Source organism: Perna viridis, chromosome 7 (genome assembly GCF_037379345.1).
Source record: "Perna viridis isolate PV_CMFRI_1.1 ecotype Kerala chromosome 7, ASM3737934v1, whole genome shotgun sequence".
Lineage (NCBI taxonomy): Eukaryota > Metazoa > Mollusca > Bivalvia > Mytilida > Mytilidae > Perna > Perna viridis.
In genome coordinates this window covers 2,902,926-2,918,807 of record NC_142451.1, presented here as the reverse complement: position 1 = coordinate 2,918,807, position 15,882 = coordinate 2,902,926, and the positions used below count along the sequence as shown (strand labels likewise).

The window sequence follows — 15,882 nt, the reverse complement described above, 5'->3', positions numbered from 1 at the left end:
AGTCAGTGATTCACAACGGAGATCATATTTTTGAAGAAATGCTGGTTTAGGTGTCAACTGTCAAGAAATATGAGGACATAAACGTACACAGCCAGAAATATCAAAAACAGTAAAAGAAAAGAAGGTCCATAAATGCGTTAATAAATAAGCAGTATTGATATGCATTTCATTAAAACAGATGGTTCTCTTTAAAATGACTAAGTTTTCCATCGTTTTTTTATCTTGCAATTTGGTTACATGAATATATATGAGGTCTTCCTTGGGTCAGTGCTTCAGCACTTTGATTTTTATACAAGTCGGCCCTTGATAGAATGCTTTGTAATCATTTCACATTTCTTCATTATCAAAAAACTAACATCCACCATAAAGACACACCTATGACAAGCCAAAGCGGACAAGGAATAAGTGTTTTCTAATATCAAAATGATTTTTTAATATTACAAATTTGATTTCCAATAATACAAAATTCTTTTTTAATATTAAAAAATCATTTTTTTACATTAAAAATTCAATTGAATTTAATATTAAAAAATATTTTATAATATTAGAAATTGATTTTCCTATATTAGAAATTTTTTGATATCTGAAAATCATTTTGTAATATTAAAAGATGTGACTGACTGACTGCAATATTGCAAAGTAATTTTTCATTATTAGAAATTCTTTTTCTAATATGATAAATTCAATTTGTAATATTACAAAATGTGTGATATTTTATAATATTACTAAATCAGGATTTTGTAATATTAGAAAATGAATTATTACAAAATAATTCTAATCATGAGATTCTTCATGTTTATAGCCGTTTTTGATTGGTCGAGAACGTCATCGCCAGATCGTTCATACATGCATGAACGCAAGTCAACCTGAAACAAATATGGGGGCCGTGTAGTTCAAAAGAATATGGCAACGAACTAAACGGAATAATATAGCTGTAAGAATAGTTTATTACATCCAGATTGTTTTTACCGGTCAAGTTTGTTAAGGTACCAGTATCGTATTGCATATCCCTGAGCGGGTGTACGTCAAAACATGGATGCTATAAAAATATAGTGCATTTTCTTTTTGCCTCTCTACAAACTAATGTTTTGTCAAAAGATATGAACAATGACTTATAAAATAGAGAAAACATCACACTGTAAGATGAAGAACTTTTTTAAAAGAAAATCTAACATAATATCATAAAAATGTTCCACTGAAAAGGTTGCTTTGGTGAGTGCAAAACGAAAGTGAAAGTAGGGAAAATGGCTATTTATAGTTCAAGACTACTTTTCTGTCCGATCTTCGTGGACTCACCCTATTTTCTTTGGGGGGGGGATTATTTTTTTCACATGTCCTTAGAAATGCTACATAAGTGAAAGTTTTATTGAATCAATTTGCATATTTTTTTAAAAATCCTAAAAATATGCACTTCACTATAGAAGTCTATGGGAAAATTAATACGATACTGAGACCTTAACAGGGAGTAATTTTCAGTCCGGGGAAAGAAACTTATAAATGCCTAAAATCTAAATACCAGTTAATTCGCCCCAAAATTAAACTGTCCCAAAATTAGATTTTATAAATACATTTACCAGTCCAACGCATTTCAAAAAAAAAATTCCCAATTGTTCGAATAGAAATATAAGAATTAAACATCAATTTTCGGTCGTTAATGCATGTATGAACGGATCTCGGAGCTCCTAATCATTACATAACGGCCTTCGGCTTTGGCAGTTCATATAATGTTTGGGAGCTCCGAGATCGTTCATACATGCATGAACGACCGGAAATAGCGATTTAATTCTATAATGAATATCTAATATTAAAAAAATATTTTCTGATAATAAAAAATGATTTTGTAATAATATTATGAAGGTGAAACCTTTAAACGCTCCTGAAGAAACATTAATTAACAAAACTGATAACTTTTGTCAGCTCTGATTTGATATGTTATACCTGTATCCTTCAAATATGGTAAATTTTGTAATAATATATGTCCAAAAGCATTATACTAAAAGTCCAGAATGCAATTGTCTGGCACTGGTAAACATTATGGTTCTTATAATTTGCGAAACGTCTTAAAGATTTCTTTTATACAATTTAATTTCGCTTTATTCTGTTTCGATTTGTATCGTTTAATTATGTTTTTATTACGATTTGATTCATTTTATCGAAGTGTTTCGTTCCGATTATTTCTTTTATAAATTACTTTCGCTTCGTTTTGTTTCGTTTTCGTTTTACAATTTTTATGACCAGAGAATTATTGGTAATATTGATTACGTAATTTTCGTAAACATCTTGTCGCCTTACTGCAGAATGTTATGGCCAACCCTATCTAGGAAAAGCTATGATTCGATTTGTATTTAATTATCGAAACTAGCCAATATTTTCCGGGACTGACTTGGCTTCCAATCGCACAAATACAAGTATACTCAAATGAAGCTGCCATTATGCTGTTTTTCAACTCATGAAAATGAATGTAAAAACCGGATATTGATGATTTTTCTTGCCATAAGTATACAGAACCATGATGATAATACAACCATAAACGGTCCCTTCGAGAGGATTTGTTCTATTCAATTACGATTTTTTAATGTTAGAAAATTTTTACTGTAATATTAAAAAAAATGTGACAGATTTTGCAATATTGCAAAGTTAATTTTTCAAAATGTGTAATACTTTACATTACTAAATCAGGATTTTGTTATATTAGAAAATGAATTTTTGAGATTACAAAATGAATTTCAAATATTGAAAAGTATTTCTTAATATTAAAAATGATTTTGTAATATTAAAAATTTATTTTCTAATATTGATTTTGGTCCACTTTGGCTTGCCATACACATTCATATTTCATTCATTATAGTTTTGTTTGTATTCTATGGACAACCAGACGGGACATGTTCTATTTTGTCTGGTGATGTTAGAAAAGTAGAAAACTCTTACTTTCAGTGTCTGTTTTAAGTGCTAATTTTTTTTCTGCTTTTCTCTCTACCTTGTCTCAGGCTATTGAAACTATCGTAGGTTACTCTTGTTACACATTTAATGCACTCTATGATTATAGTTCTCATAAAAAGTTATACATTATTATATTCACGTTGTTATAAGTAATATAATGTATACATACTAGCATTCGGTTGTCTTAATCTTGAATTCATGACAATGAACTTCAAAACCGTAATTGGGTTACGTTAAAAAAACGGTAAGCCGACGGTCACGTCAACTATGTAAAGGACATTTACAGTAATTACAACAAGCGAAATAAAAAGTCCACCAATAAAATCAATCTCAATACCAACGTCTGTCCATGTTATATCAGTGTCCCAAGTATAGAAATTGCGTTTTTCTGGGTTTTTTCTACAGCATGTTTTGCATCGCAAAAATCTCGAAACCCGGACGAATCCACGCGTGATTGAGGGAACCGAAAGTTGATCATCTCGATGATAGTATCGAAGACTCCAAATTACAAGTATAACAATGAGTGCACTTAAAACAACATCTGTAAAAAGAAGAAGTGATATGGTGGGTACCCGCGGTTCTGATGTTGCAGGTAGGCTGTCCGAGGATATTGTCAAGAATACAGCAATGGCAAGTAGTACGGTAACTGAAAAACCTACTCTCTCTCCACTCTCGGCGGGAAGAAAAAATACAAAGATGTTCAATATGCTCATCACACATATAGGGAGAATCAGATTCAACACAAAAAACATAGGATGTCGTTTGAGTTTTATGTAGAACTCGACCAACTGAAGATCTTCATTTGATTTGTCGACACGGGTTTCTACAATTTCCCACGTTTTACTTGGGTTATACCAATCAGTAATTATGTAGTTGAACATCGGAGTAAAACGTATTTCATTTTTCGTATACCCCCACGGGAGAACCTGCACTACACAGATCTGAGTATCAAATGGATATCGCGATACATCAGCATTACAGACCACTTCAAATGTATCCCCCGGACTCCAGGTCACGAACCCCTCACTGTTAACTCTCTTTACCATATCATCTTTGAATATGTACTTGACACCTCCATATGAGTTTCCGATGATAAAATTTGGCCGCCACAAAACTTCTTCTGTGAAAGTTAGCGAATTGATATCAAGTGCTTGAGCATCCCAAGAAATTGTTTCATCTTTCCATCCAAGTCCAAAATATCCTGTTAGGCCTAGTTTCCCATCAACTTCATCGAATTCTTGAATGTAAATCAAATGGAAAAACAACAGAACTTCGACTTGGGTGTTTTGGTCCCGTACTGGTCGGATATTAATGTTCTTCCCAGCTGTAATATTCCGAAAGAATGAATCCATCTCTTCATAAGAAACACCATGGCTGACATCAAAAGTGGCGACAAGTACCAAGAGAAATAATGTCACCATAATACATTGCTGCATTGAGCCTTTCTAGAAAATAAAGTTATAAGTTGTAAATACACGGACTGTATACTGAGTTAAAAAATATTCAATGTATTTTTGTCACAAAAGACATGTCGCATAATAGTGCTTTAGTTTTCGAGTTTAATGGGCCTAAGGGTATACGGCTGTATCATATGTCAATGGAAAGATAAATCAATGTAGTTTTTTAATATCGTATATACTTATCAAAGTGAAAAACGGTAAAGTTTTCTGCTATTTTGCATTAATTAGAGGAGAGGTCAAAGATCAATCGACCCCAATACACTTTGGTAAGTAATTTAAGTGGAATCATTCATTTTAGGTACTGGGGAACAAATAACATGAAAAGATCATATGTATTTAATTTCAAAAATGTAAAAAAGAACTTTTTCCGACCAAAGTTGATTATTAAATCACAGAACAAAGTTCCCCCTAAAAATGGTTGCATTTTAGTGCATTTTCAATGATTAAGAGTTAATAAGACACCGTAGAATATTACAATGTATATCTAAATATTCTTTACTGAATAACAAATAAAATAAACACAACCTTCTCGATTCGATCTGCAACATGGGCTTTGCAAATTTTCACATATTTTAACTACTAATTATACTAAAATTGTAAAATACGAAATCAATTACCGGACAACCTGTTCTGTTTCCGAACTGTTGATACAACAGAAAAGCATGAATATCATCCAAAGTAATTTATTTTTTGACATGATTAAGATTTTAAGTGCTTTTTAAGCAGATAGATAAAAGTTTGATATATTTTTCTGTTATTCAATAATCGAGCGCTCAACAATGTTCGTTTTCAGGAAATTGGAATGAAGAATAGGATATCCATAGTCAAGACAAGGCACCAAAATACCAAAATAGTCAAAAGAATAACATATATAAATTAAAAGAATTAACTAGCAAGCCAGGCTTGATAAAAAAAATGGGTTTTGGACCAGGTTCATTGCTAGGATATTAATTTTAACGGTTTTCATGTTTTCCTTAAGCGCTCGTCGATCTGTTCTTATATAAATGATGTCATTCCGGTTTAAACATCCTCCCAAGTCAGGGTCTTGAGTCCACTCTCGCTCCCTCAAACCCCTGACATCACTCATTCATATTTAGCGGGTATCGTCCAGCCAATTCCGATTGGTTGCTTCTCCGGGTGAGAAGCACCAATGAAAATCGATTTAACATAAAATGTCTGTGGAAAGGTAAACAATAATACGAGGTAATGGACGATCCGATATAGTAACTGAAAGTTGCATGATGTCACAAATGATGCAATTTGAGCAAAAATGATAACTGTAGATTTTGTGTAGAGTCTTTACAGGAAAAAAATAACATTATGTGTAGCCACTTTGTAAGTTATATCGAAGATTTTTCTATTACGAGTAATTTGATTGGATTTTGGATCCGGGTTAAATTTAATATGGCGCTGGACGATACCCGCTAAATATGAATGAGTGATGTCAGGAGTTTGAGGGAACGAGAGTGGACTCAAAACCCTGACTTGGGAGGATGGGTTTAAACGAAGGAGTCTGGCATTGCTTAAAAGTCATCTAGCATGTAACAATGAAAAAGAGAACGTTACAAAGATTTTTTGTAAATGGATTATTTCAAATAAAATCGGTCTTTACTTTCATATAGACCGATGAGAAAAAGTTTCCAAATTATGAGCGGCTTATTTGCGATTCCTTCATTTTACAGCATCTTCGTTAGGCAAGGGTTACGGTCCTGCCCCTCCCATTGCGTGAAGGGAGGGGGCAAGACCGTAACCGTAGGATAGCGAAGATGCTTTTATAATGTAACAAATCAGAATTAGTGTGAACTCGCTTATCCATTCTTTGCGTGAAGCACACAGACATGATAGCTGCCCGAAAATTAAAACTATGACATAGTAAATGTCTACCTTGTCAAAATATGACAACAGAAGTAACGCACAATTCAATGAAACCACTTGCTACAACTGCTCTGTACATATATTTTTACGCCGCAAAAAAAAAGAAAATTTATAACAACTTATAGACAGTAAATATAGCAAACGATAGATTGTATCCCCTGTTTTTAAACGTCTTGATCAGAGCCTCTAGCTGTTTTTTCTTTTTAAATATTCTTGATCCGCCTCTGCAGGCAGAAACCTACCCAAGTTAAATTATCTCCCATTTCATTGTGATTTTCGTCTGTCGGGGAGGAAATGGCTGCGATAGGCCGTTGTTGGTTCTGATACGGAAAATGATCGAATATGAACGACATTCACGTGTTGATAATATATGTCTGGTGAAAAGTGCTTTCTACATGTATGGTGAACAGGAAACGACAAGTGTAGATCGTGCCGTTTGCTTGACAGATTTGTAAAACGATGATTTCTTTGGATGGATAAGTTGTGAAAAATTCTTATATTTGTGGTAAACTGTGGTGCCCTAATGATATTTCGTGGTTTAAAATTGGATCATGCGTTTTAATTTTATGGTAAGTGTTTCTAGTTTCCTAGAATGTAAAAATTATTTTCCTCCGAAGTCGCATATAGAAGTGATCCCCTTAAACTTAAAATTTTACATCATTTAGTAAACAAAAAAGGTCAAAGGTATAACGTACATGTACTGTCCTATAGCTCCATTCTTGATTTCAATCGTCGTACGGCAATCGTATCATAAAATCATTCAAGATTAGAGTAGAATATGATGATAGCTAATGAAGGTTTCTTACATATTCACAAGATGACAAGTTACGATTTTGCCATTTTTGGAATAGGTTCGATGCAAATTTAATGCTAAGACGCTATATATGTTATATTCCGAGCACTTGACAATCAGAAAGCTAGTTAAAATTCGTCACAAGGTTTTGTTATAGGCACCATGTTTATAATTTAAGAAGGGCCAGATCGTATGATCTTTCTGAAAAAAAAAAGAGTTCCAAATTCTGTGATTTTTTTGTCTCATCCATTCATTGAAAAAAATTATAATCTGACATAAAACCCAAGTACACACATCCCCCTCCCGCAGGATACAAATGGTCAGTGTCTTTATTATTAAATATACTATTTAAAAGTTTAATTTTGAAGTAGAATTTTCTTAAAGTGCATCCACATAGCACAGTTACTTCTTTCTATCAATGATTTGGCTGTATTATCCACATATGCCCTGTGGAAATGTTTTCTCAGGGTACATGTACAAATGTACGTGTGGATAGTGATAGAAACAAGTGCATGCGACGCGTACCTATTATTTATTTATTATTTAACAAATATGATTGGTAATTGAAAATGATTATTTCCAGTTCCTTAGTACTGCTTAAATATTAAACATAGTACATGTACACTACAACAACTGACAAGTATTCTTTCCATTTCTGATTTTCAAACTGATTTATTCAACGGGTCATAGTTTTCCTTTCTTCGTTTGTCTACCCCGGACTTGACTTTTTATGAGCAACTCGGCGGGTGTTTCTAGAAAAGGAGAGGACGCTTACCCTACCGGTGCACCTGGTCCATGCTCCCAGTTTTTAGTGGAGTCCGCTCATTTGCTTTTGTTACTTTGTATGTATGATTTTAGTTACTTTATGTTCTTTGTTGTGTATGTCTAATTCCAATGTCTGGTCTTTGTCCCTGAATTACATTCTTTTTATTACCACTATAACCTTGGTTCCGTTGAATACTCTTTCAGGCTTTCAAGTAGTAAATTTCTCTATATATTTAATGTTACATTAATTTAGTATTTTCCTTGTGTTCTGTAATAGGATTTTCGTATCTATTATCTTGGTAGACTAATCATGTAGCTATACTTGTACATGTATGTATTCATGACATATACACATAAATATTTGTAGTAACTGTTAACTATTGTAACTAAATATATATACATGTGTGTATTATTGTCATAAATACAGTCACTCAGACAGTATTACTATATAATGCATTTGTTATTTTACAGGGAAAGTACAGATAAGCGTGATAGAACAGCTTATGTTGGATTGGATCAACATGTGTTTATACCTAGATGAACAGCAATAGAAGGAACACATTTATCAAATATGTGAAGAAGTCAAGAACTGTATAGAACAAAATATGTTTAAAAAAAACGAAATAAATCCAATATTTATTTATCACATTGTTACTAATATGATTCCCGCTATGATCCTGGTTAAGTGTCTATTAACCAAACGAAAAATTTAGAGTTGTATCAAACTTGAATGTTGTGTTGATACTTGTCTAAATTGTTGAGCCAGAGGGTTCTACCTTTACGGTCGTATCAAACTGCAACCCAGGAAGCTTTACATTCCTTGTTGAATTAGAATTGGTTAATATTAGGTGGCATCATACTTACAATAAGGATGAAACTTAAAGAAATTTTGATTGTGGGTATGATAGTATTTATACATGTACATAGATGATTCAATAATGTTCATAAGAAAGAGGTGTGAGATGCATACTTTCAGCTTTAAGGAAAAATTCATGTCTACACCAGATTAGGTTGATCTTAATAAAAAATTTTAACAGGATAAAGAAAGGTTTGTATTGATTTTGGGGTTTTGGAGGAATGTCGCGTAGTCCTCTGACCAACCAAAACTATGTCGTCATCGGGATGTTTCTCGGTACCGCATCCTGTACACTTAGTGCACGTGTTGTGTAATTGCCTTTTGTATTGAAAAAAAAATTCGGCATAGTTTTAAATTTCGTAAACCATAGAATTAGAGGCAGTGTGATTGTTACACAAACATAAGAAATTCGGGACTGAAAGCGTGAGAAAGGAAGTAAGAGGAGAACGTATGTAGTTTGCATATTTTGACCGAGAGAAAAAAATCTGCGAAGGAAACGTTTTAAATAAAAGCCATGTTCAACACTACCACAGACACCTCGAAAGCAAGAATTAATCAAATTTTCAGATTTTCGCGAATAAAACTCCTGGTAAATAGAGTGAAAGTGTACTCAAATAATATTTGAGTAAATATCACTGATTGATGTATAATTGTAGTAAATCACTTTTGGTATTAAACCATAACACTTTTTCGATATACACGTACATGTAACCTTGACCTTAATTGTTGACAAGCTTATTGACCAGATTATACTGGTAAACTTAGGTAAATGTGTCATGTGTACATAGGCAAACCTTCGATGTTCCGACTCACTTAATTTTTTTTCTGTAATTATTACAGCTAGCAAAAGTTCCAAAATTGGCATGTTGGTAGATACTTGTTTGACGGACTCGTATATATTTTTTCCTGATTTTGTTGTGATCAAACACAAAGCGTGATCCAATTTTGATTGAACGTACCCCCACTCAAAATCATTTCAATTAAAGATCGAGGCTTTATCTTAGTATTATTTGATACTGTTTTTGTTGATAATTTAATGTTTAGTAATAATGTTCCTAACTTAAATAGAAAATAAGAACTTATTTTGTCTAAAAGTAACTTTTAATGTCATTAGCAACGGGAAATAACAACAGGATTCACTTTTCCGCCTCAACTAAACGACAGCGCGAGTTCTATTGTTCTCGTCGCGGTAGGTTTCTTACCGCCTGGCCTGGACAATGATGTTTCTTTTGAACTGATATTCTATAACAACTATGATACCATTGTGTCCTATTCATACGGCTACTAAAACTGGAGTCTTTTTAGAGGTATAAAAATCTTAGAATTTTTTATTGCGTCTGAACTTCTTACTTATTTTTGCGTTAGAATTTTTATTTTAAAGGAATCTGGTTTGTTTTTATCAAATAGTTTAGTATAATCCGTGCAGAGCAGCGGCGGATCCAGAGGGGTGCATGGGATTGGCCTCCCTCTTTTTATTGGAAAATTTGTCATTTTCATGTGTAAAATTGACAAAAATAGTAAATAATATCCTAGCACACACACCCTTTTCCGAGGAACCCCGGCTGGCACCCTCCTGTTTACAGTGTGAATCCGCCATTGCAGAGGATATTGCATTTTTTATAGGTTTTTATAAGTCGATAAGAAAAAATGTTTTAGTTTAATAGATCACTAAACGAACAACTGCACTTTCAGATGAGTTTTGAGATCTTTTCTACCTATAAAAGAGTTTGTGATTAATATGCCAGGATATAAGAACACATTTTGTCTCGAACCTATAGCAACGCGGGAAGGTTATTTGTAAATATATACATGTACTTTTATTATTTTAAATATTCGTCATGTAACACCCGAACCTTTTTTGCAACACTATAGAACGTTATCAAAACAAATAAAGACATAAAAACCAATAAGTAGAAAGGAAGAAAAGTTGCTAAGCCTTATTCTTAGTCTCGAATCATTCATACAAAAAGGCATAAGAGGAAAAAAATCAGGCAAAGTAAATGCACCGTGTCAGTTAAAATTGAATCCCCTTTGCTTTATATTAAAGAGTAATCAAAGGAACCAAGGTTATAGCGGTAATCAAAAGAATGCAATCCAGGGACAAAGACCAGACATGGAAAACAGACATGCACAACAAAGAACATAAAGTAACTAAAATCGTACATACATAAAACGTCCAAAAAGATGGAAGGAAATATTTTAATACTGTACAGTAAAATGATACACATTACTCGAGCCACTACTTTGCATATTCCACGCTATTTTGATCTTCGACCTGAATTGACAACAACACCTAATTACAAAGACGCAGCGACTGAAGTATCCCTCAATTTAACAATTTATCATCGCTGCATGTGCACCATTACGCTATTAATAATTATAAAATGTACAAAACATACCTACATCATGTTCAACCCCTCCCTCTTTTTGCATACCTTGAAACCAAGCCTCTGGCATTCGAGTAAAATGGTCTGCGACAAGAGGGTTATAATCCAAATATTGACAAAGTCCTGATTTTAACAATCATGTTTACTCCAATGTTGGTTTACAAGAAAGGCAAATATTTATCAATATTTGATAATGAAATGAGTTTTAATGCTTTTAGGAATTCGGAATACTAAATTACACAAAACTATGATACTTTATTTCATTGACAATAAGTTAACAGTTGATAGTATTATTTAAAGTAACTATTGTTGAAACGCAAATATCATTTACTGAATAGGTACGAGAACACAATTAATTCCCCTTGGTTTTCGTTTACGAATATAGTTCCAACTTTGGTAGTAGGTACCTTCCACATTTTTTTCATATTTTTACTGGAAACTTATTTGCTGAAGTTTTGCCTCTAATTGGTAGAAAATATTTTAAAATTACATGGGATTTTTTTTCATTAATCAATTCTGACTAGAAGTTGTGATTTGGTTGTGGAAGAAGGTTAAAATTTAGGACTTTTAACTCAGTTCATTTGTCATGTTTACTCATCTCCGAATTATATGTATTAATTTCAGAAAATGATGGTAAAATTTTCTACAATTTATATATAAAATCCTGTTTGTACATATCTTTACGCCAGAGAAGTTTTATTCAGTTTGCGCCGGTGGAATTTTTTTAATCTGCTCAAATGTGTATATTGAAATGCACTTCAAAATTAATTGCGGTCTCGTGCCTGAAGTAAATGAACACTGATAGTTACGGAAGAGTAATCAAGGGAACCAAGGTTATAGCGGTAATCAAAAGAATGTAATCCAGATACAGAATGTGCACTTTCGTAATGAAATAATTATTTGCCTCCAGCAACATTAGTTCACTTTAACCAGTAAATGTTCTTTATGATTTTGACTTGTTTCCAAAAAATCCGCACACTCCATTTTAAGGTAGGTAAAATATTACCTTGATACTTATTTCTCATTTCACGTGAATTGAGGTAGCTAAATGTTTTACGAACTAACAAAGAGAAAGAGCTATGGCATGATGAGTGTAAGTCTACGTATAACCATGGTGTGCGTTTTATAGCTTAGACTTACAGTAATTAACAACCAAAGGGTTCGAATCGCATCGTAAGCAAAGATTTGCAATAAACATTAGGAATATAACAAGATAGCTCGGAGGAGTCGCCATGTTTTAAGAAAAAGACTGAAGAAAAATCAACTATTTTTGGCAACAGTTGATCAATTAAAACAACTAGATAATCAATTGACCTCTTCAGATGTCGCGGAGTGATATATACATATAAGGAGTCAAGATTAAACAATTTGGAACTTAAAATATGACACAGAATTTTGATATTTTGAACACTGTTTGTAATGACTAAGGGGTTATTCAAGTGTGACGGGATGGCTGAAATAGTAATAGAATACAATAAAAAGAACAATACCACTATGTATTTAGAAAACGTTAACAGGATAAGATTCTTTATTGAATAATATGTTGAAAAAATCTCGTAGTTGCAATATTAAAATATATGAAAGCTGACAAGCTAATGTCTATATTATGGAATATTTTAAAATATAGTGTATTAACATTTCATAAACACACAGGCGTTGTTTTACCCAGTTTTTGGTAGTATTCATCAACATTTCTGCAAACTAATAAAGTAAATTCATTTAAATGAACAACATTAATTTTGATTATTTTTGTGAACAAATGTTTTATATGATGCACAACCATATTTTTGTAATTAAGTTTTCTAAATATCTTATTTACATTTACTTGGAATTTATTGAAAAAGATTTTGATGCCATAAATAGAAGGGCAATATAAACAAGTAAGATATAACAGGTTATTTGTTTGAATGTTTCAAAAAGTAATAAATTAATTTGAGATAAATACTGTGATCTGATTGGTTAAAATAATTTTGTTATATCTCAATGGATCAAAAAAAATATTGACACGCCCCTATTCAGTTAAATTCAAAGCTACTGATCTCATGTTTAAAGATAGAATATGTTTTGAAATTAATTTATAAGAATTGGCTATGATAAAAATTTTGGCTATTGAAAAATAACATAAATTTTCCATGTGCATATTTTGTTTATTGCACTTCGCGCAATAAACAATGTGCACATGAAAAATTTATGTTATTTTTCGATAAACAAAATTTTTATCATAGCAAATTCTTAATGAACAGTGAAGTAAAATAAAGTTTTCAGTTGTTCTGTTGATTATCAGTTCAAACAATGGAGTAAAACAGCGTAGTATTATAAGCCATTACTTTTCTGTGTACATCAATGATGTAGCTGATACTTTCAATAAAACACATGATGAAACTACAGTAAATAATAATATTAGCTGTCATATCTTGTGTATGCAGATATACATTATTTTATATCTAAACCTGCTACTTGTTTACAAAATTTACCGAATAACTTCTCTGAAAGTATGAATACTTTGAAAAGCTAAAATTTGTCAATGGATATTGTAAAATCTAATGTTATGATATTTGTAAAGTTGGGAAAATCATCATCAGAAAAAGGTTTATTGTATGAAGATGAAACATTAATTTTTATTTTTTTATTATTATTCCCTCATTTGATTAGTTATCTGACTTTAATTATATTTTTATATACTTCTTAAAATAATAATTTCGACATATATGTCTGGTTGCACATTAAAACAAATTATATATATATATATATATATATATATATATATAAAATACTGTAACCACGGGTATTAGTCCTCAGCATAATCATAGACATTCTATTATTCAAGTCTAAAGGATTGTACAACGATACCGATAAAGATGTTAACACACTATAATAAAATATATAATGGGCAAAATTTTCAGTCAACAAATGACCTTTTTCAGTGCCTTAAATAAACTGAGTGAGTATGAAAGTTAATGGTCTGTGAACACAACTCACTACCTAATCAGGTGAATACCTGTGACGTATAAAAAATTTTTTACCGACAGTAACAAAGATCTTGAACGCTGTGCTATAGACACTCGTTGTGTGTTGATCTTGAATACTGAACTATAAAAATAAAAATATTTACAAACACTGTTATAAGAAACTATACAAAATAGGAAGAACTTAATGTTTTTTGTTAATTCCGAAAGGGTGTAATACACGGAGTTCTTTTATCTAAAATCCCTCCCGCTTCACTCTCTGTAGATCGCTCCAGATCGTATTTTGTTCCACGATGAAGATTTTCATTTTGTTGAGATCATCGAGGCAGTGGTTAGGTAATCTGAAGTGTTGACTGACTGGGAGTAAATCAGATTACCTAACCACTGCCTCGATGATCTCAACAACATATTTATACTCATAATTAAAACAAATTATATATATATATATATATATATATATATATATATATATATATATATATATATATATATATATATATATATATATATATATATATATATATATATATATATACTGCAATCTGTCTATACTTTTACTGCGTTTTTTTTCTTGTGTTTCTCGGTCTACACATGTTGTATTTAAAATTAATAATCTTGAAACCATTACACAATTCACATGGACAATGCTCCAGTTTTACACGTATTTCACATTTTAAGTTAAGTTGGTCAGGATTGAGTATGAATGGTATCAAAATATAAGTCCATTCAAAATGTTAGAAATCCTCAAATTAAAACCGATTGAGGTCAGTCATCTCTATTGGGAAAAAAAATCCAAAGATGCTTGACAACAACTCTCTCCTTTCTGATTCTGAATATCAAAATACGCAGTATTTGGCAATAAGAAGTCTTCCCAAGAATATACATTTAATTCTTCAAACTCTTTTGATTCTTTTTTATACGAAATGGTTAATGTTTTTAACCCAATTCTGAGAGAATCATTGTTGATGTATTTGTAATGGTCTTTCTTGATAAAAACACAACATGTTTCGAAAGAGAAGTTTCCGTAGCTGGTCCAGTTTGTGTGTTGATAATCATCACAATCTCGTGGATGGATCGTTAAATCATATTTAAGACATGAAGGTGGTCTTTTCGTCTCTACAAGTTTCAGAGGACCTTCATTATTGGCACTTAAGCTGCCATATTTTTCCATCCACCAATCAGGAAACTGCGATGGCCTACGAGTGTCGGGATTAACCATTACATCTTGTACGTCGCATTTCGCATACAACTGGTCACTATCAGGACAAGTAAGAAAACTAGATATTCGTTTAGATGACTTACCGACGTAGCTTAACTTCTTGGTAACACACAATGGAAACTTTGGGCTATCCAGGGAATACGCGTGTGGAAATATTTCTAAATGGATTGTTGCTACGTAAACTAGTTGATTCCTTAAAAGTTTTTCTACTTCTAGAAATGCTTCACCATGTTTTGGCCAAAATGACACAGCTCTAGATGTTTCGAATATCTTTAGGATACTCATTGGTTTAACTGTTCCTCCTACAAAATTACACGAGTATGGGGTTAGTTTATAAACACTACAATGTAAGAAAAAAATAATCATGTTGAATATAGTCGTGTTAGTAAATCTCAATATGTTTCACCTTTCAGTGATGGGTAAATACATAATTACTGAACTAATTAAGTCTCAGCAATACTCAAAAGGAAAAGTCAAAAGGTTTATAGGTTACAGACCACCAATTCAACCAATGAGCATTTAGAACGTACGCAAAAATAGTCCTACGCAGAAATTACCCCTGTTCCCCATAGTGCTGTGAAAAAAGTTCTCATCTTATTTAAAAAATTTAAACAGTTTCTG

At 32.1% G+C, this 15,882-nt stretch overlaps 1 protein-coding gene and 1 long non-coding RNA gene across 2 annotated transcripts; one reads left to right on the top strand and one right to left on the bottom strand.

Moving 5' to 3' along the window:
• Positions 1 to 2,990: 2,990 nt before the first annotated feature.
• On the bottom strand, positions 2,991 to 15,484 carry LOC148610967 (acetylcholine receptor subunit beta-like 1). The gene is made up of 2 exons (XM_088590928.1): positions 15,345 to 15,484; positions 2,991 to 4,385 (listed from the first exon to the last, which is right to left on the bottom strand). Exon 2 carries the CDS (start codon positions 4,374 to 4,376, stop codon positions 3,174 to 3,176), a length of 1,203 nt encoding a protein of 400 aa, XP_088447054.1. The 5' UTR covers positions 4,377 to 4,385; positions 15,345 to 15,484; the 3' UTR covers positions 2,991 to 3,173.
• On the top strand, positions 6,324 to 8,476 carry LOC148610968 (uncharacterized). Its single transcript, XR_015924022.1, has 2 exons — positions 6,324 to 6,844; positions 8,305 to 8,476. It is a non-coding gene; the product is annotated as an uncharacterized LOC148610968 (long non-coding RNA).
• Positions 15,485 to 15,882: the final 398 nt, after the last annotated feature.